General features: G+C 40.0%; 2 protein-coding genes across 2 annotated transcripts; one reads left to right on the top strand and one right to left on the bottom strand.

Moving 5' to 3' along the window:
* Window positions 1–4,690: 4,690 nt before the first annotated feature.
* LOC101166593 (interleukin-10 receptor subunit beta) lies at window positions 4,691–11,216 on the bottom strand. Its single transcript, XM_023951031.1, has 7 exons — window positions 11,030–11,216; window positions 10,753–10,882; window positions 9,813–9,985; window positions 7,753–7,907; window positions 7,425–7,575; window positions 5,357–5,502; window positions 4,691–5,246 (listed from the first exon to the last, which is right to left on the bottom strand). Exons 1-7 carry the CDS (start codon window positions 11,097–11,099, stop codon window positions 5,100–5,102), a joined length of 972 nt encoding a protein of 323 aa, XP_023806799.1. The 5' UTR covers window positions 11,100–11,216; the 3' UTR covers window positions 4,691–5,099.
* Window positions 11,217–12,943: 1,727 nt separating this feature from the next.
* Window positions 12,944–21,150, top strand: ube2g2 (ubiquitin conjugating enzyme E2 G2). The gene is made up of 6 exons (XM_004081992.3): window positions 12,944–13,099; window positions 15,418–15,453; window positions 16,274–16,319; window positions 19,298–19,416; window positions 20,470–20,610; window positions 20,683–21,150. The coding sequence occupies exons 1-6, from the start codon at window positions 13,057–13,059 to the stop codon at window positions 20,793–20,795; spliced, it is 498 nt and encodes a 165-aa protein (XP_004082040.1). The 5' UTR covers window positions 12,944–13,056; the 3' UTR covers window positions 20,796–21,150.
* The last annotated feature ends 3,224 nt before the right edge of the window (window positions 21,151–24,374 follow it).

Raw genomic sequence — 24,374 nt, 5'->3', positions numbered from 1 at the left:
CCTGTTTGGTTTGCTGAAGTTTCTTTTTTTTTAAACACATTCCAGGTCTGAAATGTGTCAAGGAATTACTGTTTTATTTAAATGCGCCTTTCGTGTAACTCAAGGACACTGTACAAAACAAAGGTCAGGAAGTTCAAAAATCAAATCATGGTAGCAAGTTGGAACAGAGAGGAGGACAGAAGAGAAAGGGAGGGAGTATTGATATGTAGTAGGTCGGAAAGATAAGAATAAGCCGGGTTACGGAGGGCCTTAAAGGTGAACAGCAGGACTTTGAATTGGATTCTGGAGGTTTTGGGAAGCCAGTGCAGCTGGTGGAAAACCGGGGTGATATCACTGAAGGAGGGGGTTCTGGAGACAACGCAGGCAGCTGAGTTCTGGACCAGTTGGAGCTTATTCAGGGTTTTTTTGAGCGGGAAGTGTTTAGAATAGAAGCCGAGTGTACGGTGAGGGAGGGGCGAAGGTGACGTAAATGAAAATGGGCAAACAGAGCAGTGTTATTAATAAAACACTGAATAGATAATGAACTATCCAGGATGACACCCAGACTCTTCACCTGCGGGGAGGGGGAGACTGAAGATGAGTCAGTGGAAAGAGCAAAGCTTTGGAGAGGGTTTGGAACCGACAAGATGTAGTTTGATTTTATCACTATTGAGTTTCAGAAAGTTTAAGGTGAACCAGTTTTTGATTTCAGATAAGCAGGAAGGACGGGCAAAGAGTGGAAGAGAGGAGTCAGGTTTGCTGGATAAACAGAGCTGGGTGTCATCTGCAAAACAAATAAACTTTTTATTACATTTACGGAAAGTATTGCCAAGGGTTAGGAGGTAAGTGGTGAAAAGAAGAGGACCAAGGTCAGAACGTTGGGGCACACCAGAAGAGACAGAAGAAGGCTGAGATTTAAATGATTTAAGCTGAATGAATTGGGTGTGGCCTGAGAGGTAGGGCTTGGAACCAACGGAGGGAAGTGGAGGTGGTGCAGTGGGAGGAGAGCCTTTGGACGAGGATTGAGTGAGATATGGTATCAAAGGCTACACTCAGATTGAGGAGGATGAGAATGATGAAGAGGTCAGAATCACTTACAATGAAAAGGCTGTTCGTGAACTTCAGCAGAGCAGTTTCAGTGCTGTGTGAGGGGCGGAAACCAGACTGAAAAGGTTCCGGAAGGTTATTTTGTTTTAAGTGATCATAAAGTCAGGAGGTAAATATTTTCTCTAGAATTTTGGAGATGAAGGGAAGGTTAGAAATTGGAAGGAAACTACGAAAACTATTGGACTAAACCAGTTTTTAGGATTGGTTCAACAGTTACCGCTTCAAAAAGTGATGGGACAATACCAGACAATAGTAAGGAACGAATAATGCAGCAATGAGGCTAAAAACTTGGTGTATTTGTTTAGAAACGGTGCACAATTTTCCCCCCAAAAGTGCGACTTCTACTCAGGAGCGATGATGGTATCTTCTTCATTATCCCCCTTTTCTTTATCTATCTTGTGGCTCCTGTGACTTATATTCTCTGGAAAAAGGATGGCCCTTAAGTTGTTTTTTCATCTTTAAAAGGAATGGGAACAGCTCTCAAATGTCCCAACACCCGTTTTGCTGCCCAACTGAAAGAAAAAAGAACTGGACCATTCTGGACCGTTGGATCCAGAGAGAGGACCAGGCCAGTCGTGGATCTAATTTTCCAGGAATCTTAATAGGAAAAGCAAAAACAAATGTCTACACATGCATAGATTGAGACTCTGACCTTTCTATGTTTTTTCCTTGGTCACATCTGCTGTTTGGGAAAACCCATGAGGAGGAGGAGTGAAATGAGACAGAAATGTCTCCAAGAAACGGACAGACTTGATTATTTATTGTGAGAAACAGAGGATCTGAACAAGGTGTCTTTTGAGTCTGGAGCGCTTATAACTGTAACCTTGAATTTTATCAGGGCCGCTCCCCGGCACTCATTCATGTGATGGATCATTCCACCTGATAACTTGTCAGAGGAGGAAGCGAGGCGTGGAGGAGAGGAGGAGACCACGGTGAAGCCGTTGCAGTTTGACCAGATCCACACATTCCTGGTCTGACATTGGTGGCAGAAAAGAAGATGATAGAGAAAAAGACCGAAGGGAAGAGAACAAGAACCCGGGCCGGGTCAAAACCTTACGAGTTCAGCTTGGAAGTTATTTATCTTCAATCAATAAAGTTTAGCGGGAAAATGGGAGAAACACTAAAGAAAAAGAAAATAATGGAAATATTTTTGAAGCATTGGGTGACAGTAGTTTCAACTTTAAAGGTTAATTTATCAAACTGAAAATCCAGGTGATTTATAAAAATCCTGCTAAAATAGAAGTTAATGTTAATTCCCTGGTCTTTGAATCGGGAAATTAAGCTTAAGAAAATAAAGAAAAAACATGTTTTAAGGTTAACAATATTTAATAAAGGCTCATTTAGAAAAAAATTAGAGTATGAAGAGAATGAATCAGCTTGATGGATCGAACCAATATTTCCATTGAGAAACCCAGGGGATTTTTATGAGGACCATTTTGTTTTGGTTTTTGTGTTTTCTTTTGCGTTAAATGTCTCTTCTTGGTAATATCTGGACAGTTACTTTTGATGCCCTGCTGCAAATGCAGGCTCAGACTCTCATTGGTTGATCAGATGTGTCATGAGGGCTGCAGTTGGGTGTCTGTAGCTGGATGCAGAAAGGCATTACGGAGGTCAATTCTTGTTCACTTAAAGTACCAAATTTACATAGAAACGCTTTCATTTAGTCTTATAAAAATATATTCTATAACACCTGCTGGATAAAGTATTGGGGAGGGGGGGTTAGGAATCTACAGTGCATCCGCTATACATGTCAAAAAAACAAAGAAGTCCGGATCATCCACAAAGTAGGAGACTTAGATCAGGGCTGTCCAAACCTTTTGTAAGGAGGGTCAGATTCTGTGAGAGGGTCGACCAATCAGCCTGCATTCTTTGAAACTTTACGTTGATTTTAAATGACAACAAACTGTCAAATTTGTTTGATTGTTTTACAATGGGAGAGTTTTAATGTCTTTACATTTAACGGAAATCTAAGTAAAGACGTTTTCATCCGAAAATTTAGTCAATTTTGTAATTGAAGAACATAAATCAAAGCAAAGTAAAATAAAGAAAAAAAGTCGGAAAAAAAGAAAAAAAATTGACAACAATAAAGCTTGAGTTCAGACAACATGTTACATATTATTCACTGTTAAATTCTCACTGTGACTTTCTAAATGTAAATCATGTGAGCAGGAAAATAGTTATCTTTTTCAGAAGTACAAACCCCTGTTGTTTTGACCAGAGAAACAAACCAATCCTTTCTATTCATTTGGCCCTTAAGGCTCTCCGCTCATGTTCACGTCACTCTTCCCTCCTCTCAAAAGACTTTAACTGAGCGATGTCAGACCCATCGGTGCTGTTGCCACAGGCTTATTAAATAAATTCAAACCCCGCTCCTATTTCCTCTGTCTCTCAAAGTCAAATGGAATGCCCCCAATTCTCTCACTCTCAACTCTACCTTTCAATATTTACAGTCGATATTCTAAAAATGAGCTCGACAGTGCAACAGAAGGGTTCTGGAACAGTGTTGCCACCCATTACAACGGCTAATGACTGAATTTAAGCAATCACTATCAAGAAACTGTAGAGTTTTTAGGAAGTGCTGTTTGATACTGATTGTATAACAGGAGCGCGGGGAAATGTGAACTCATTTGGCCCACTGGGCGAACTTTAGACATGCCTGACTTAGAGCATACCAATCAACTCTTTATTCAGTTAAAAACATTAAAACTCCAGGGTCTTTTATCAGTATCAAACAGTAACATCATACAAAGCACATAATTACTTATTTAGTTTGAGGAAATAGAAATGAAGAAACTATTTGTAGAGGGAGAAAATCCACATAATCTCAGAGGAAGGAGAACATTTAAATTACCATTTGGAACAAACCAACCGTAGGGGATTTTGTGTGTCCATGTGCGCAGAAAATTGTGATAGTCTGGGGTTTCAACAAAAACTTCTCCTTTTTTTACATTTTTTTTATTTCAGCGGTCTCCACAGCGAATCAGCTCCCTCCATCTAACCCTGTCGTCTGCATCCTCTACTGTAACACCAGCTACCTTTATGTCTTCCTTCACTGCATCCATAAGCCTCCTCTGTGGTCTTCCTCTTCCTCTGACCTTCTCTTTCTCAATCCTAAAAGTGAGTATTGGATCCGTAGAGCTCTTTTTTGCCATTAAACCCATTTGGTTTTACCACACAATGTTTATACATAGTTATAAGCATATGGTATTGGCACAAATCAAGGATAAATACTAGCTAATTATAAGGATGTCAATATCAACCCAAAATTGCAATGGTAATAAACATGTGAAGTAATATATGTAAATGCTATTGTTACTATCATTATTATTGTAAATTGATAATAATGGTTATGATTGTTTGGGTGTTTTTATAATATTATTATTTTAGTAAAATTATGTTTTTTAAGGGGCAGACTTTAATAAGCTATAAGTTTCTGCTCCTTTTTTTGTTTTTGTATTATTATTTATGTTCGTCTTATCTATAATTTCGTATCATATAGATTTGATTCTAATTATTAACAAGACACACTCAAAAAACATTTGCTTTGATGAATAAGTTAACAATTTCAAAAACTCTTGAAAAAGATGGCTGTGAAACATTTTGGTACCTTCAGAAATGGTTTATTTTTTTATGCTTCATTAAAAAATAAGAGGAACCGCAGTTTGCAGACTTCTTCACAAGTCAATTTAAATAAACATTGAATACCCAAAAAGTATTCCAAAAAATAACAAAACGTTCTTAACATAAGAGCTGTAGCAATTTAGCTTAAAATTCTGCCTTAATCAAAAACAATAAAAGCCTTTCATCAAGATCTTCTCCTCATGCAGAATGTAGAACGTGTGTCCTTCCGTTTGCATGTCAGAAGCATTGTTTTTTTCTTTTTTTACAAGCTCAGCAGCTTTTTTTTTTTTTTTTTGGAAAAACTTCTAACTGCTTACGCACGTAGCTGCTCAGTAGCACCCTCTACGGGGAATAGAGCGTCTCAACAACAAACAGACTGAGACAAACGGCTCTCATCTCTTCTCCTCAGCAGGCTTTTTGCTGCCGTCCTCCTCTGTCCTGCTGCACATCACAACGCTGATCTGGTCACTGAATTCCTCCACGGGCTGAGAGGTCTGCATCACCAGGTACAAGGAGGACTTGGGTGGAGCCAGAAGAGACTGAATGAGAGAAAAGACGTTTTCCTGTAAACCTCTTATGTGATCTGTAAGACAAATCCTTCATGTTGAACAACTGTGGTGAAAAAAAAATAAAAAAACTGTATCCACACCTCCTTAAAGTGCTCCGGAATTGCATATTTTGGGCAAAGAAAGTGGGACAAGCTTCTCCAGTGACGCACCACAAACACAACCAGAGTCAAAACTCCTGCCAAGATGAAAAGCGCCACCACTACTGCCACCCACGGGGGCTCTTTCTCTGAAACAGAGGGAGGAGGATGGAGGGAGAATATTCTCAACAGAGATCAGCGAGCAGGAGGAGCCGATGAACGCATTTCCTGAATGCGTTCTAGGACTCGGTTAGACGTCTCATCACAAAACTCTTCAAAGAATTCGACTGAATAAGCAGTTAAACCAAATGATTCATTTCTTAGCTGAGAGCCATGGCGTCCTCCTCAGGACGTCCAAATGCTGACCTTTAAGACATCGTCCCACCTTTTCTCAAAGACCCACTTTGAGGAAAATGGTGAAAAATGCATTTTTTCCTGATTCAAATTATTGTGAAACAGGAGCAGACGAAAAAATGCAGTTTGAAAAAGAACATATTTTTTGTGACGTAGAAATTACGCTGGGAGAGCCACAAGCTCCCTGCTCCGAACTTTGAGCTACGAGGAAGGAACTGTTGGCATCCCTGCCGACTCAGAAGCAAATTTTTAATGAACTATTCCTGCTCTGCAGAAACTATGACATAGATTTTTTGAATTTTGGCTAAAACTACATAATTCTAATTAAAGGACCACTGAAAATGGTTTAATAAAAAAGGCTTAAAGATGATTGAAGTGAGTATTTTAAACAATATCAGTTGGGAAAAAAAGTAAACAGGACACTGTTTTGCTTTGGAGATATTTCCTTATATTGGATTTCCTTTGTTAAAGGGCCTATATCATGTAAAAATCAACTTTTAAGCTTTTAAGTGTGTTATAATGATCATTCCCCCGAAAAAAAAACAACCAAAGCAGTATTTGGGATGTCACAAAGTGAGGAACATCATCTTCAAGTAGGAGTCTGTGCTGCCGGTGTAGGTACCGTAACCATTCGGCCTGCAATAACCGTTCGGGGTCCTTTCGACTGAGGACAACGTCACACTACGGTAACCCCACTTGGACAAACTACGTAACATGGAAATCTGCCCGGGCTCTACATATTTTCATTTCATGGTTCCTTTTGTAACCTAAATTTATTTTCCTTTCTTTTTCCTTTTTCTTAAGATATGTCTGACATTATTTTTTGTAGTGTTTATAGAGAGATTTTGCCAAAACCCACTTTGTAAAAAGATCTGTGGCTGTTAGAATGAACCTGCTGCTCCACACAAGCGAACCGTGTCTCTGATCAGAGCAGCTGGAGTTTCGTAGCTTCGCGTTCACAGGCAGGGAAGATGCTTTGTTACAGTGTGCGGTCCAGAGAAGGATTGGGAACACACTCTGTTCGGCTGCAATGCAATTAGTAATAATCGTAGTAATAAAAGCACCTTTTTTAATCTCGCTCCATGTTGGAGCTCTAATTGTTTATAACGGACCGCATAATATCTTCTTCTATGGTAGTATCGTAATTTGTCCAGACCAATCACTATCTGACACGTCATCGGACAAACAGACAGCCAATCACATAATGTGACGTCAGCACTAGTCGAAGGACCCCGAACGGTTGTTGAAGGCCGAATGGTTTTGGTACCTACACCGCCCCCCAGGCTAACAGACACACCCATTTTCTCCAATGAGCTAGCTGTGTTTGTCAAAAATGCTGTCTTTTTAAATGAACAAAACGCACATCCATCTTTGCAAAAGTTTGGATGTTGTTCGGGGGTGAGATGGAGACACGCTGCAGAGGCCGACTCTAGGTTGACATCATGAAACGAAAGGCGGCGCCTCAGAGACCGAGTCGTCTTACTTCCGGGTAGGAATGTTGTTTACTCTGAATTACCGGTATGAAACCTATTGAGACGACAATTGTTGTAATATTGGGTTATATAAATAAAACTGAATTGAATTGAAAGGCTTAAGAAAATCATGATATAGGCCCTTTAAGAATGTATTTGTTTTCCATTTCGGAAATGTTTTCCTAAACATAACAATCTTCACGTTTCTTTAAAACAACGATCCCGCAGTTTGATGAGATGATTACCGCTGGGGGTTCTGGCGCAGTGGACGATGCTGGGAGTGCTCGGTTTCTGGGCCGTGCTGGCAATGATCTGGACCTGGACGCAGTACTCGGTCGAAGGATCCAGGGAGTGTAGAACCACTCGGTTCTGCTGTAAGCCACTGATGTGTTTGAGCTAAAGAAAAGGAGGTCAGAAGGGTCGGGTCAGAACCGACCTGATGGGAGGTCCGTCTGCACCCTAACAGTAAAAGCTTTCATGCTGTTCTTGGTCAGTTTTTATCTTTTCTCACTCGTATGAATAAAAACCACAAAAACATTTAGAAGTGGAAGAATTATCTACAACGAATGGCACCTCTTTCATCCTGTCCTTCTTCCAGTAGGTGATGTTGTAGGTGGCATAATAGTAGATCTCTCTCAGGCTTGAATGCACAAAAACCGGATCTGTAATGCTGACTTCCAGTTTGGCTCCATTTGAATACAGAGAGACGTTTGGAGGACCGATGGAGGCTGAAAAAACAAAAAATTATTAAAAGAGTAGTGCAGCAGAATATGCACTTTTTTATTTAAAAAGTGACGGAAACTCATACTTTTATAGTAGCGAGTAAAGAAAAAAACTGAAACTTAAATAAACTAGTTTGTTAAATTGCATTTTTATCCTTCCGAACAAGAATCATCAAATCAAACTTTATTTATAAAGAACTTTTCATACAATGGTGAAAAGGAGCTCTTTTAAGAATAAGAAAATCTAGTTCAAGCTAAAAGAAAACCCAAACAAAACAAAGTCCTTCACGTAAAAAATATAAACTAAAGACACATAAAGTGTATATTGCTCTCAACCCCCACATACCCACACTGTGGAAACACAAAATGACATAAATAGGAATAAGAACAGAAATCTGTCCACGCTGTTGATTGTGTATGAAAACTGGACTGAGTGACTCCTTGTCACTGGCGTTCAGGAAGTCTGGAAACTCAAATGCCATAGACTTCCAAGGAGAAATAAACCGCTATTACTCAGTCATTCTATTTGTCAGAATAACCATTCTTTCTTTTTCTGTAATTCAACTTATTCAAGTTATAAATTGACCAATCAGATGCCTCAATAAAAGTAGGTTGAGCCTGCTGGACCGGACCCCACATCCAACATTCAAAACCTTTGATTGGCAGATATCATTTGCCTACTTTCAAGTGGTAGGGGTGTGGACTTCCAAAAAGCTTACTTCTGATTGGTGAGAGTGGTTGCCATAGAAACTCAGACCGACTCGGTCCAATCAGTGCTTCACTACGAAGAAATTGTTTTGAATTCGTTGGAGCTGGATTTAAGACATTTTGTATGGGTGACGTCACAGTCACTCAGTCCAGTTCTCATATACCGTCTACAGTCAATGGTCCACACCAGCTCCAACCCCCCACCCCTACACTCATGAGGACACCCTTCTTATTAGCCAGACCCCAAAGATCCCAGCGCGACCACCCTGTAAATGGAGAAGGAGTAGTCTCTGGTGTGGAGGATCCTCGTGAGGAAAACACTGGAGTTCAAACGAAGAAGGGAAAAGAATAAAATATATAATGTTAAAATGGAGATCATAAGGAACCTTAAAGCAACATGGACATGTAGAAATGCTAAAATTACATTTAAGTGATCTCATAAAAACCATGAAACTGGGTACACTACAGCAAAAACAAAGTTTAAAAACACAATAATTTAATAATCGTGTTTCTAAATTTCGGCTAAAACGACTCGATCTCTGTGGAGCCTTTCAGTCCTTGTGGGTGTCGCCCGTTTCATCACGTCAACCCAGAGCCGGCCTCTGCAGCGTGTCTGCATTTCGCCCATGGAAACAAACAAAATCTGAACTTTTGCACAGCAAGAAGGCCGGCTCCCGGCTGGAAGACCTTTCTGTGTGGAGTTTGCATGTTCTTCCCGGGGACTCTGGCTTCCTCCCACAGTCCAAAAACATGCTTCATAGGGTTGTTGGTTACTCAAACTTGTCCCTAGGTGTGGGTGTGTGATTTGTGGCCCTGCAACACACTGGTAACCTGTCCAGGGTGTTCCCTGCCCTCCCCCACGAGCGGCCAGGATAGGCTCCAGGAGGTTTAGAAGACGAATGGTTCTCAGAAATGCGTGAATAGATCAAAATACCACTTTGGGGTTTCTCTTTGTACGGAATGAGCAATATAATACTTAAAAATTCCAAAAATTGATTTTGCATGGCATTGGGCTTTTAAAGGAATGTTTGTTTGAGAAAACACGCTGGTTGTTCCTGAAGGTTCGTTGTTGCTGTTGGAACAACATGATGATTTCCAAACGGGGGGGTTTACCCATACAAATCAGCAAAGACGACTACCATCAGTGTTTGGATCAGAAGTTTGGATCTGCAGAAGAACACGAAGGGAATAACATCCACTCACTCTGCTTGTCCAGCAGAAAGTCGTCACTGCTGGCCCACGCTGAGCTCTGCGCACCCAGCTGGGCCTTCACCCTGCCGGTGTACCTCCCATAGATGCTGACAACCAAGTGGGTCAGGTCACATTGCAGAGCGGAGGTGTTCACGCAGCCTGGTTTGGAGTCCATAAGAGGCTTCCTGTGGTTTCAAACATAATGCATGAGTGGAAACAGCACAAACAGTGTCCTAACACTGGGACACCATGGAGGTTTCTTCTTTTTTTTCCGGAATTCCTTTTTTTTTAGGAGTTTTTCCTTTACCAGAAAGATAAAATTAGGCTATATAAATAAAATTGAACTATAGAGTTGATGTAAACATAATCATGAAGAGTGTATTGTAAGTATATAAAAACTAGGGTCAGCTTCCTCCCACTCTTTTTCCAACATGCTTAAACTGCTTTTTTTTAAATTTTTTTTTAGAAATAATAACTGTAATTATTTAAAAAGTTGTTTAGTATTTTTCTTTTATCACTCTTGTATTTTGCAAATGGGAAATAAATAAATATGTTAGCGCACAATTGAACAATGGTGCTTTGTTTTTGGAGACGCTTTGAACATTTTAGACAGATTAAGACCGAATTTCCTCTTTGATAAACACTTAATCAGGAATGTTTTACTTCAGGGAACAATAGACAATTGTTGGATCATAGAACAAGAACACAAATCTATTATTATAATGAGTCTGTGGTCAGACTTCTCTTCTTTGAGTTCATGATGCTGATGCAGCCAGCTGGCTTTTAGTCAGCCTCAGGTTTCATTGCTGTGTGGGTTAACAAAGCTTATGAATCAGACTGTATTTTTGGCTGGATCCATTTCCTGGAAAATGGGTCATTTTACGCATCAGAAAAGTTTCAGATTGATGCTTTTGTTTTCCTGAATTTGACCGGAAAATGCTGCTTTTCTTACCTTAAAATTAACTCAGTTGTGTAGACGAGGTCCCTGGGGGCTCCTGCAGGTGGATCCCACTTCAGAACCAGATCCATGTTTGTCGACGTCAGCTGGACGTTTGTGGGACTGTTGAGGACTCCAGACACCGCTGCGTGGTGAGAAACATACATTCAATCTCCGTAGAACTGATCTCAATACACGAAACCACGCAGCAGCGAATCCTGTAAAGCGTTATAGTTCCCCATCAACGCTCATTCAAAAAATAATCACAACTGGATAGTGAGTCTGGAGTTACCTGTGGAGTAAGCAGGAAAGGTCAGGACGAGCGCGCACACGCATCTCCACATGCTGTCAGTCTGTAACATGTTCCTTCAGCCTGGAGACAAAAGCTAACGTGTCCCCGTTCAGAAGAAAGCCAAGCGTCTGTAATTTCCTGGTAGCGTTGATCAACAAGAGGCGGGGAATTACAACAAAACGAAACTTCCCTGCGCGTAAAGGTCTAGTTTGTATGGAAACCCGTCGATGGCAAAATGGTACCATTTAGAAAAAAAATGTATATATATATATATATATATATATATATATATATATATATATATATATATATATAGATATATATATAGATATAGATATAGATATAGATATAGATATAGATATAGATATAGATATAGATATAGATAGATATAGATAGATATAGATAGATAGATAGATAGATAGATAGATAGATAGATAGATAGATAGATAGATAGATAGATAGATAGATAGATAGATAGATAGATAGATAGATAGATAGATAGATAGATAGATAGATAGATAACAAATTTACAACCAAGACTGGTTTTATGTATCTTAGTTTCTCAATTACAAAAGAGTGATAGTCACTACAAAATATGTTTCATATGAGAATAAAATGGAACATACAATTATATGCTTTTAATACAATTAAAAGTAATACTATTATATGAAAAAGTTGAAATTTTACCCAAATAAATGTATATTATAGTCATAAAATTATTAGATAAAAGTCAAAATTTTAAAGAAGCACAGACATAAAATTATGAGGAAAAAGTATATATCTTGCAAGGGTAAAAATTGTAAGATTTTGAGAAAATATAAAATTCTGAGAAAAAAAGGAACAAATTTTTACGAAGATAAAGTCATATAATCATGTGAATCAAATCAAACAATTCGGGGGGGGGGGATAAAAAGTTTGAAAAGATAAAAAGATGTAGAGTTATAAGAAAAGTAAAATTTTAAAAAATGTGCAAAAATCTCATAAGAATAAGGTTGTAAACTTATGGGGGGAAAATTTAACTTTTATGACAATAAATCATAGAATTATGAGGAAAAAGTCTTAACACGTAAAGGAAAATGCCCAAATTTTAAGGGAATGAGTTGTAAAATTATGAGGAAAACATTCTATGAAAATAAGATTATACATTTATTATTTGAATTTTACAGGAGAAAAGTTATGTTTTATTTCAAAATTAAGTTACAGCGTCATGAAATTAAAATTGTATTTTTACAAACAAAAAGCGGATGTCCATTGGAGTTCTCTTAATGGTAGGCAACATGAATTAAACTGATTGTTCGATTGTTTTTGTTGAAATAATTTAAAGCTAAATGTAACATTTACATTTTTCAATTTACAAATCTATTCTTGTAAATTGCTTTTTTTTTAATATATTAAGTTTTCCAACAATTTTCCAAATTTATTCTTGTATTCTTTTTTTATTTTCCTTCTTTTATGGTGACCCTACGACTCCGTCATAGAAATCTGACGTACATTGCACTGCTCAAGAATGTTGAGAATTCTGCTTTCCCTTTTTTTCCAAGTTAAAAAAAATACCATGACTTTTTCCTTGCAAAATCACAACTTTTAAAGTCAGACATGTAAAACTTAATGTTGGTAAAATTTGACATGTAATTTTATAATTTTAGACTTTATTTGCATAAAACATGGATTTTGTTTCTCATCCTCTTACAACTTTACACTCACATATTCTTCTTTTTTATTTGTTTTTCTGTAGTGGTGGCTCTAAAACTCCTTTGTCTCTGGCCTTGGACTTAAAAAAAAAGTTTCAGATATTTCTCTGTTTTTGTTTTTTTCAGGCTAATTTATTTCCATACTTTTTTGTGACTTTTACGCCAGACCAGAAGAGGGCGCTAACTCGCAACACCCCTAGCGGCACCCGCAATAACTCAGACGTATCGTGCGCGCATGCTCAGCAGGACCATTGGGGGTCCGTTGAGGTGGTGGAAGTTCCACGCCGAACAGGTTTTGTTTTCTTGTTTTTGTTTGGATTATTTCCGGTAAAGACCATGGCCGGCACCGCATTGAAGAGGCTCATGGCCGAATATAAACGTGAGTAACTTTTCGAGACCGGCGGTCCGGGAATAACCGCGTAGTTCTATCGCCGGTGAGGAGACGAAACTTCGTTAAAAAAACGCGTTTTTTTAATTGTGCATTGGTTTTTGGAGTGAGACTAATATAATAGACGCTATTCATTTTCAGCTACATATTAACAGACCAACTACTAGAGTGATTCGGCCTAGCCTTGAACACACGACAACATGAACATCTATATGTTTTAGGTATTAATTTATTTTGTGGATCGTCATCGATCGTGCGCCTCCATGATGATCCAGAAGCTTCTTCGATATTATGTAACTTTAGCCTATTTTAACTGCACAACATAAACGACAGGGATCCACTGGAGACTCGTCTCTTAATTCAGTTGGATCTGATAATCAACCCATGAAGAAGGCACTCAAATCCTACCGGGGAGTTTTACAGCTTTGCTGCGACGCTTTCGGTGTTGTTTTTAGCATGTTAGCATGTTAGCATAAAACAGCTGCTGAGCACAGCTACACATCAATCAGTGATCGATTCAGATGACAGTTTTGATTATTGTTTTAACTATATATATATATATATATATATATATATATATATATATATATATATATATATATATATATATATATATATATATATATATATATATATATATATATATATACACAGTATATATATATATATAATAGTTTCAGTTACTGGATAAGTCAATTTGTCTTTAATTAAAACAATTAAAAAATCACAAGTACAAGAATAATTTTCACTCATTTATATGATCACCTGCAGAAATAAACAAAGTTCCTTCAGAAACCCAGAACTTTGCAGGTTTTTACATCTACTAGGTAGAAAAGCCCTCTCCCTAAACCCATTATAAAAGCATGATTGGTTGTAAGCAGTTACTGATTCTGCTGCTCGTCTTTAAAAGCTTCTAAAGAGATTTTTTATGGAGACAAGCTTTAAGGTAATTTTGTAACTACCTACCTTGTATTTGTGTTATTGTCTCTTATTTATTTATTTTTATTGCATTCACCTTGCACATAGTACAGCACTTTGGTTTTATTTGTAAAAAGTGCTTTATAAATAAAGTCTTCTTAGTATTTTTCATTGTGATGGTTCAATAATGCTGTAATCTTGGCGATTAATAAGCAAGAAAATCAACAGGGACGACCCCTTTTCATTGTCATTGTGTCCAATTATAGATCAACCAATCATTTGTAACTTAGATTATTAGGAATCAAATGCAAATAAACCTTTTTTTCAAATGAGATTCATCTGAGAAGGTGCTGTTATTTACGTTAACATCGTTTCTAGAAGTTGCAATCATAAAATGTGTGTTTCTTTTTGTTCTTATAGCGCTCATGCATATTTGCAACGCTCTTATTAGTTTGCCGTATACCTCCACAATCGTACAATCTTTGTTTTTTACCGACAAACTACTGTCATTTCTCCTCAGCCATGTGAGCACCTAAAAAACCAGCAGCTCCGATTAAAAGAAAATGTGTTTTTGGTGTTTTTAACATGTTCTTGTGGCATTTTTCTGATATTGGAAGACATATGAAAAGAAAGTTAAGCTTAGAATTCAATTTCTTCGTATTTTATTCAAATTGTTTGGAATCTGGAGCAGACAACAAAAAGAGTGTATTTGTGGCGTAGGAAATACAAAGTCCCTGCTCCAAGCTCTCGGCAGTGGGGACGGGATTGAGGGGCAGGTTGCTTGGTGCCAACGGTCCCGCCCACAACTAGGTGACGAATTTGTAATAAACTACAGCAGCTCTAAAAATGACACGTTTTTTTTTTTTGGTCAAAAACAGCATCATTATGATCAAACTAGCACAAAAGACGATAGCAGAGAGATTTTAAGACATAAAACTGCCTCGGTAGTTCAGGCTCTTTAAGCTGTGCTGCATACAGATGGATGCAGCTTCCCAAAAAACTCCAACTTAAACTGAATTCACTGCAAAAGCCACACCTAAGTAGAGGATATTAACCTTTACAGTAGACTTGTTGGCATGAAGAATGGCAGAGGAAGGCTGGGACTTTGAGATGGGATGAGTGATTGGATTCTGGGTGGGTGAATAAACTGCGATGAATATGCGGGGGGTGGGGTGGACGGAAAATAAGCGTTTCAGCTGGTTGGGGCGTGGTCCTGCCCTGTAACTTCGCTCTTTTCTGCTCCCTTTGTTTCACCTGCTGCACCATCTGCTGTTTCTTTACTTTTTTGTGTGTCTGTAATGCTGCCAAAGCTTTCTGTAAATACTTAGAACTGCCTCTGTGGTTGAAAGGCGATTTAGAGATAACGCGTCCTTCTCTGATCTGTGTTTCAGAGCTGACGCTGAACCCGCCTGAAGGCATCGTCGCAGGTGAGCCGCAAAAACACAACCCAGATCTGCTCGTTCGACTGATTTACCCTTTCAAAATCAAGATTAAAAGATTTTTGAGGAGTAAAGCATCAGAAGAAAAGATGTTGGAAAAACAAAAACATCTAAATATTCCCCAAAATATGGATTTATTCCATTGTTGGTGCAGTAAAATTGCAACTTATTTCAGTTTTATCTCAATAGAAACGGTACATCTGCTCATTTTTATGTGACGGGTGATATTATTGGGTTTCTATGCTTCAGAAAGTGAGTAAAAATGATTTTACATCTCACAGATGAATCAGTTCGAGAGACAATTATAGTTTGTGATAAAAATAAAAGAAATTGCCTAACTGTTGCATTGTTGGTCACAAGGAGGTAATATTTGTGCATGTGTGGTCGGATCAGGTAGCAACAAACACTGTGGGCTGAATGCGTGTTCATGAAACCGTATATAGCGTGTTCTTGAACATGCAACACATGCCTAGTGTGAATGTAGCGTCAAATATAAGCACGGTGATCAGGCCACGTTTTTTCCTTCCAATTTTTTGAATTTGAAATAGGTTACTGAACATTATTTTAGAAAATGCTGTTTAGGAAAGAAATGCATTATATTTAACCATTGTTTTTTGTTTTTTTTAAGTGTTAACTCTTCTCAGTCCTACAAAGAAACAACAAATCGGTGCACACATTTAGAACAAAGCTTCAAACGTTGCTAAAATATGCTGTTGCTTGAATCACTTAGCGGCTCTTCCAAAGAAAATACAGCATTTTATGACGGAACAGGAACAAACTCCTGACCCGAGTTCTGTTGGTTCTGCAGGTCCGGCCAATGAGGAGAACTTCTTTGAGTGGGAGGCGCTCATCATGTGAGTACCGACTCAGTATCTCCATGGTAACAGGACTTCACCTTTCATCCAGAACACACAAATTTTCCTGACTTTTTAAAAAAACCTTTATTCCCTCCTGGTTTCAAATTAATCCATATGATTTAAGAAGCGCAAAAACCAAAAGATTAAACAAGTAGTTCAACAACAGTTCAACAACAGTTCAACAACAGTTCCTCTAACACGGCCCAGATCTCACAAACAGCCTAAACTGTACTTGATAGATTGCCTACAACACTGGACTTGTCTGAAAAGTGGTTTTCAGATGTGAGTCCACAACGGTGGCAGCTGCGTCTCATCTTATCTTCAGTTTGAGTCCCACAAAAGAACTGACTGTCATTAGAACTGCACCGGTTCATGCTGACCTGGTCCATCTTCTACAATCTGCAGCTTTGTCTCACTGTCACCAGCAGGCAGCGCTGCTCGCCATCCGTGGGCCCTGCAGAGCCACACATTAGAAGAGTCACATGCATCAATATATAAGAAAAACCTAGGAAAACATTACTCTTTAAATGTGTATTTTAAAGTGCTGCTGTTCTAACTCAGGTTATATATTTGTTCATTTATTTTAACGCCCTTTTATTTGTTCATATAAATTAAAATGATAATTTCTGTTTCCTAATTAATCAGAATTTGCATATTTTGGCAGAAAGAAAGTTAATAAACTGCGTAAAAAGACCCGAGCATTTATTCCATCTTTCTCCCTAAAGCTCTGACCGCAGAGGATTGTGGGAGTTTTGTCTCCCCTCATCATCGTGTTCTAAAGGGGAAAATTAAGGAACGTTAAAGCTCTTTTCTTTGCTGAATCAGAACATGTGAACCAAAGAAGCACAGTTGGAGACGGGGATGATCTGACAGGATTTTGCTTTTTCCGCCTCTCATCGTTTTATGTCTGTGATTTTTATTTTTTAATGTCTCGGTGTGCTCCGGATGCTGCTGCTGGAGGAGGAGCTCCCGAGCTTCGTGTTAGTTTCCATTTAAAAGCAGAACGTTTGGGTGTTTGATGTCGGCTCAGAGCTGCGATCTGAACAGAAGTGAAGTCATCAGCGGCGATCAGCGCCGGCGGGACAATGACTCGTCGACTGCCCTTCAATTGAAGCTGCTGCTTGCCTGTTGATGTCACTCCCCACGCTCTGTCATTACCTGTTGTTACACATCCAAACAGGAGGAGACGTGATCGGACTAGAGCTAGCATCTACCATCCTCCTTGAGGGCAAAAGAACTCTGAGAACTTGTCCAAAGATTGTCTGCATGGAGCTTCAGGCCAGAAGACGAAGTGCTGCGTCAGCTGGGAGTCCGAGTCAGAAATAACCTGCAGATCAGATCAGGGAAGGAGGACAGGCGAGATCTGAGATGAGGTCAGATATGCAAAGGTCCTCCAGAGCTCAGCTTATCGCTCCGTCAGAAACTTTCTGTCTGCTGCGATTCTGCGTCCGTTAGAGGATCTCTGATAACATCGGCAAGCTTTACTTCCACTTTGGTGAACGCAAACGGGTGCAGATTAAACGCAGCAGCGGTTTGCTCTTCCACTGATCTTCAGGAGAGCTTCTCCAAACCTCTCTCTCCATGTCACCTGAAACCGGATCTCACCGCTTCCGGCACCAACAACCTGTACAGTCAACGTGTCATTAATCTGGCCTTCAGACTTGAACTGTCTTCTTTAACCTCGGATACCTGAAGTCTGACTGCCAGCCTATCCTGAAGGACATCTTTCCACAGACACTTTGGAGGACACACGGATTCCAACTCGGGTCCTCTGAGCCATGAAACAACCACTGAGCTATGAGTCAAAAATGAAAAACTGATGGTAATGAAGGACAGAAAAGACCAACATCATTTAGTCCGTCTAAGGTTGTATTCAGACCGGACACATTTGTTTTGGTTCGCCTTAAGTAAACCAGAGTTCATTTACCCCAATTATCAGTATGAATGCATCATAGAGGACTCTGGTCCGGGACCAGGAACCACTCTCGGACCCATCTGACGAGGTGGTCTCGGTCCATTTCCAATCAGACTGAGCTCCGGTTCACACTCAGTCTAAATACAATCCATTCCCAAAGCACAACAACAGGACCAAAACGGCCACCGTAGCCGACGTAAACAGAGTAGGACTGAAGCAACGGATGAGCTGTGGACAAATATGAAGCAACGATTGCCGTGTCATCAAACAGAAAAAAAGGTCCAACTGTTTATTTGTCAGAACGTATGCTGTAACACAGGCGAAGATCACTTCTTCCATGCTTTTCTTGCATGCTTCATTCTGTTTCCCGAAACAGAATTCTCTTAAAAATCTGACATAAAACCACAACGATGAGACACAGCAACTCATTGAAATGTGGTCGGATGAATGCAGGCTCATCATTTAATGTGATCCACTTTGCTTCTCACTGTTTTCCCAACAAACCATATGTCAAAATCACTTCATACCCGACGTCTCCTCATCACTGCAGTTGCTAATATCCTCGCGCGCCACGCCTCCTTGCCAGTGACCTGCCTTGCAGCGTGCCTCTGCCGTACCAAAGCTTTGGTCCGGAGCAGAATGGTCCGCTTGATGCCAGTCTGAATACAGACCAAACGCAGGGTTCAGGACTCGATCCGGAACAAAGGATTTTCCTAGTCTAGACATACCCTGAAAGATCAGCTGGTGGAGAAAAGCTCTCAACATTTCCACAACAAAGACCAGAAAATAGTGGAGACTCTATTTTATCCCAACACGGTCTTCTGAGACTTGTTGCTGATTTTCTTGCTGTTCGTTTTTATTACGCCATGAGGAATACAGTAGCAGCAGGAGGATCCAACTACAAGGTCTGTAGGATCCTCTCCACAAGTCCTCGCTCTCTGGTGTTTCACGGAGTTTGAAGCTTCTCCAGGCGATGGGTTAGCCTCCAGTGTCGTTGTTGCGTTTTCTTGGTGTTTGGCGTTGTGAGGCTCTCACCGCCGCATGTGCGTTTGTGTTTCAGGGGCCCCGAAGACACGTGTTTCGAAGGCGGAGTGTTCCCCGCTGTCCTCAGCTTCCCCTCCGATTATCCTCTCAGTCCTCCCAAGATGAGGTTCACCTGTGACATGTTTCACCCCAACAGTGAGTCCGCCCACGGCTTTGTGCCTGCTTTCGTCACCATGGCAACAGATGTTGAGCGCACAAACCTGCGACCGCTTTAAGTATCTGTGATGGAGCAACGTTTGATTTCATCTTCTTGATGACTCAGGAAAACTGAAATTTGGATCTTAAAACCTCCACTCACACACGCACACACACACCCCTACACTCACACACGCACACACACACACACACCTCCACTCACACACACGTCTTGTGTCTTAGCCCGTCTGCAGACTTGTCTCGGCACGCTCCAGAGCTTGTTGCTGTTGGCGTGTTTTTACCGCTCTCTGATTAGTGGGGCCGAAGCCGTGATGTCAGGACACGAGCGCTCTGAGCGCGCTCAGTGCTGATGAGAAGACGAAGTGCTTGTCGCTCATCTTCACCAGCATGGCCCTGAGCCGAACTCCACGCTGCAACTGTTAAAGATGAAACGGAAGCTGCCGATAACAGCGGCTCGGTTTTCAGAGGAGATTTCCTGCAGCTGGACCGAGCGGCAGCGCCCTGAAACCCCCTGCACGGGGAGGGGGTCCAAACAGGATCAGATTAAAGACCCACTCCAATAGAATATGTGGTTTTGGTGTTTTTAAAATGTTTTTGTTGCATTTTTCTTGTGATAGAGGACATAGAGCATCGAAGCTTGTAACTGCCTTTCTTAGTATTTATTAATTTAAATCATGGTAAATCAGGAGCAGATGACAAAACAAAAACGCTCTCAGTTGTGATGTAGAAACTCCAAGGGGCAGGCTAAAGTCTCACTGCTCCACTCTCTTCCAATGCACACACTTCTGGACGACTAGATCCATGAACGTCCTTAAAACTGTTCGGCGGGAAACATCCAACATTTTTCACCATATTTGTTGCACCTCTCAGCTTGGGGTTGTGAGGGGCTGTAAGCTAACGGGAGAGAGTGTAAAAAAATAAAAGACGATACGAAATGAAATATAATCCCATTTAGCAGTTTAAAAAAAAAGTTGCTAAGAGTTCAGAGAAGCTAGAACCGGTGAACTAAAGCGTTCTCCTCCCCCGCCCCAGTCTATCCCGACGGACGGGTGTGCATCTCTATCCTCCACGCCCCGGGTGACGATCCCATGGGTTACGAGAGCAGCGCCGAAAGGTGGAGTCCAGTCCAGAGCGTGGAGAAGATCCTGCTCTCCGTGGTCAGCATGCTGGCAGGTATGGAACTCGTTTGCGTCTGACACCAGCAGGGACTCGGCGCCATTCACAGATTCAACCTGTCGTCCTCAGAGCCCAACGATGAGAGCGGCGCCAACGTCGATGCCTCGAAAATGTGGCGCGAGGACAGAGAGCAGTTCAACAAACTGGCTCAGAAGATCGTCCGCAGGTCTCTGGGTTTATGAGGAGGACGTCTCGTCAGGGCGTCTGTCGGTGAAAGACCATCACCATGGAAACCACCAGCACACAGAGCCGCTGACATGGACAGACTGATGGGAGGGTGCTCGTCAAGGCGCGTCAGCAGCCGTACACTGCATGTCTTCTTACCTCCTCTGCTAGTCTCCTCCCCCAGACTCTTGCTTTAGTGGTCACAGCGGCGTTGGACTTCTTCGGACTTTTTAGACTGTCTGTCTTCGTGACGCAGGATCCTCACGATGCGCAGTTGGGCTTTCACAGCCGGGCCGTCGTAGCTCTGCTGCAACGTCTCCTGTGGATTTGTCTGATTTCACAAATAGATCAATAAAGGCAATGAAAGAGTGAGGTGCTTGTTATGTTGGTTTACTCTCTGCAAAATGTGAGGAAGTGTGGGAATCTGCAGCCGTGAATCGCTGCATAACTTCAGTCAACCAGGAAGGAGGTGAGCAAAGAGGAAGACAAGACAACACAAGACTCTTCAAAGTTCTGGATCCTTCAGATTCTCCTCAAACCCTGTCTGAAGGTTGATCTGTAAGTCACAGTTTCTTAAAGTCAGGTGTTTAGCTTTCAAGCACAACTAAGATTTTAGACCTTTGAGTAATCTTACTAGGATTACAGTTTATTTAAAGAAAACTTGTTGCAAGTATTTCTTTATCCATTTTGTGCTGACTCAGAAGCAGATGATAAAGATGTCCTTTGAAAAAGCTTGTAGTTGTTACATAAATACTATAATCAGTTGGTCTAAAGCTCCCTGCTTCACTGCATTCTGATGCATCCACTTGCAAACAAATAGATCCTTCGTTTTCCTCGTCCGAGCTGGAATCTGGCCTAAAACTGTACGTCTGGATAGCTCCAATAATACTTGCCATTTTTGTCGCACTGGTTGGGTTGGGGTTGGTGATGGGCTCGCGGGAGAGAATGTAAACAAAGGGATGATGGGACATGAGCACAGGCTTACTCCTCGCCAACAGTCCCGCCCCCAACTCAGAGGTGATTTGCTAATAAACTACAGACACTCTGCAGAAACTATGTCCTAGAAAACAACACGATTTTGATTAAAACCAGCAAAGTGGTAATTAAAAAACCACTGGAAGCAAAAGGAATCAAATGTTGATCAGAGTGTGACTTGAATTAACAACTTTTACAGCAAGAATCAAATCAAACTGTATCTGTACATTAAAGCACTTTACATACTAACGCAAAGTGCTTCACAGGCATGAAATTAAAAATAAAATTATAAAAAAATACATAATGCTCCCAGCACCCAACATAATGAAAGCCAAAAGGACCCATAGAAAAGGTTAAAACGTATTAGAAACAGAAACCAGCCTGGATGCAGTTGTGAAGAAATTATATTCTAGGAATCTGTCCGCACCAGCGACCGACCCACTCGTGATCTAAGAGTATAGTAAATCGTAAAGTAGTTAAGTAAATCTTAGTGCACATGAAGCTCAAATTCATATATATATAGAAGGAGGACTCCATAAAAGTAAAGTAAATCTAAAGGTCCATTAAAATCTGATCTGAGCTGAATTTTTTGGTCCCATAGTTTTTAAATTTACCTTTAATAATGAATTCAATTATTTGAGACTTTTTTTATTTGTTAAAAAAAAGAAGAAGGAAAACGTGGAAAAGACAGTGAAGCACAGGACTTCCCAGGGATTACAGGTTTAAGTTTAAATCTTAAATCCTCAGACATGTTAGCAGGAGTTTGCCACGAAGAGATCTACAAAATAAAAGAAAAACATTTAAAAATATCAGATATTTCCTGGAATCTTGAGCTTTTCCTGATGAGCAGCAGATCTGAACCAACTAATTTAAGGAAATACCCAAATAATCGCTTAATTTATGGCTTATACCAAAATTATGCACTTAAACCTATAATCCCCAACAGAAAAGAAGTTTCTACATTTTATCCCATAAAGACTTGTGATTTACTGTCTTTTCCAAGAAGGTTTTTTCCCAAGAAATTGTCAATAATCTAATTAGATTTAAGATTACAAGATGAGATCAAACTCAAAAGATTCAAATTTAGAGAATCTTTTCAGTCTTTTGTTGATTTATTATATTTTTTAATTATAAGAAATAACAGAAAATGACATTTGTAAAGAAAGATGGGACTTGGACAGAACAAGAAAATACAAAAATACACTTTTGTTCTGTAAATGCATTTTAAAAATGTGGAAAAAAAAGGTATTCATTTACTCAATGGATGACTATATAAATAAACAATAAAAACATTTACAGTTTGGAACTATTATAGGTTTTCAGTTAAAATGTCCGCGAATTCTGAGCTGTTTAATTATTCAAACCGACTAGAAAAGACTTGAGGTAACAACATACAGCCTTTAATGAAATGAATGAAGACATGAGCTCTCCAAAATTCAAGCCAGTTGCTGCTGTGATGAGCTGAATGCATCAGAAATCATGAAAAACAAACAAGGGAATAAAAGCACATCATCAACAAACAATTGAGTATTTATATTTTACTTAAGTGTTTCCCTTATTTAATTCAAACATGAAGACACCCTGTCGGACTTTTGTAAATCCTGCTCTATATGAGCTTTGACTGTCTGACTCACACGGTGCTATGTGACTCCGGAGGTGTCTGAGTTCAGTGCCGTCTCTGCCTGCTGGACTGGATCCAGTGTCTTGTTTAAACTGGGATTTGAGGGATCTGAAAGCCTGGGATCAGAGGTGCTTCTCCCGTCTGCAGTTATCTCGGCTCTGCCAGAGACAAAGGCCCCAAACGGATTTCACTCGGCAAACAGACCCGAGTCTGCTGCTGGAAAAGCTCCTCGGTGATTAATGGGGCTTCAGCTACCCAAGCCTAGCTGGTATAACCAGCAGCCTCCATGATCCTGGAGAAGATGTTCCCCCTTTGGGAAGCTAGTAAAACTGGGTTTTCTAGATTCATTGTATCTAACTAAGGTGATGTTGAGCCCTTGCAGTAAGAAAGTAAAGATTTTAAAGTCCTACTCAGATACTCTGTAAAAAGGAGTATTTTATCATCACAAACGTACCACATCTGACATTTTCACCTCACCTGTTGTCATTCAGTCAAGTCATCTGTCATGGTAGCAGTTCACTAAACCCGTCTTTTGAAGTTGATGTGAGGTTAAACTTTAAGTGGATGCATTTTGAGGCCTAAACACATTCAGCTTGTCTCACCATCAAAATGTATTTAACAGAAAAGCTTCACAGCAATGAAAAATGTGACTAGTTCAAAAGAAAAACTACTTTACAAATTCAGAATCAGAGATTATTATAAATTCTAGTTGGATTGTCTTTTCAAACCTGATAGAAAGCACAATAATGTACGCAATCAAAGGCTGGAACAACTAGTTTTTATAAAACACGCCCACTTGAACTGCCAATTGTTACTTGTAAGCCATTTTTTTTAAATTAATAATTTAATTTGTCTAGAAATTGGACAAAGGTAATTGTGGTTGTTTAGGAATTTTAGATGGTTGCCATGGTGATGTAATAAAGCAAGCTTGTAGTCATGGCCGGCAAAAGAGATCTATAGATTTAGCTGTTGTGACATTTTTTGTTGTGTTGTTCATTCA

Source organism: Oryzias latipes, chromosome 21 (genome assembly GCF_002234675.1).
Source record: "Oryzias latipes chromosome 21, ASM223467v1".
In the NCBI taxonomy this organism is placed as follows: domain Eukaryota; kingdom Metazoa; phylum Chordata; class Actinopteri; order Beloniformes; family Adrianichthyidae; genus Oryzias; species Oryzias latipes.
The sequence above is the reverse complement of the archived record's forward strand: the minus strand, read 5'-3'. Positions and strand labels throughout refer to the sequence as shown.

Excerpts from the sequence above, each read along its gene's own strand:
- ube2g2 (XM_004081992.3), top strand. The coding sequence starts at position 13,057 with ATGGCCGGCACCGCATTGAAGAGGCTCATGGCCGAATATAAAC. Across the intron at positions 13,100-15,417 it reads GCTCATGGCCGAATATAAAC|AGCTGACGCTGAACCCGCCT; the intron begins GTGAGTAACTTT and ends TCTGTGTTTCAG. Across the intron at positions 15,454-16,273 it reads GCCTGAAGGCATCGTCGCAG|GTCCGGCCAATGAGGAGAAC; the intron begins GTGAGCCGCAAA and ends TTGGTTCTGCAG.
- LOC101166593 (XM_023951031.1), bottom strand. The coding sequence starts at position 11,099 with ATGTTACAGACTGACAGCATGTGGAGATGCGTGTGCGCGCTCGTCCTG. Across the intron at positions 5,503-7,424 it reads CTGCGCCAGAACCCCCAGCG|AGAAAGAGCCCCCGTGGGTG; the intron begins GTAATCATCTCA and ends CCTCTGTTTCAG. Across the intron at positions 5,247-5,356 it reads TTCCGGAGCACTTTAAGGAG|TCTCTTCTGGCTCCACCCAA; the intron begins GTGTGGATACAG and ends TCTCTCATTCAG.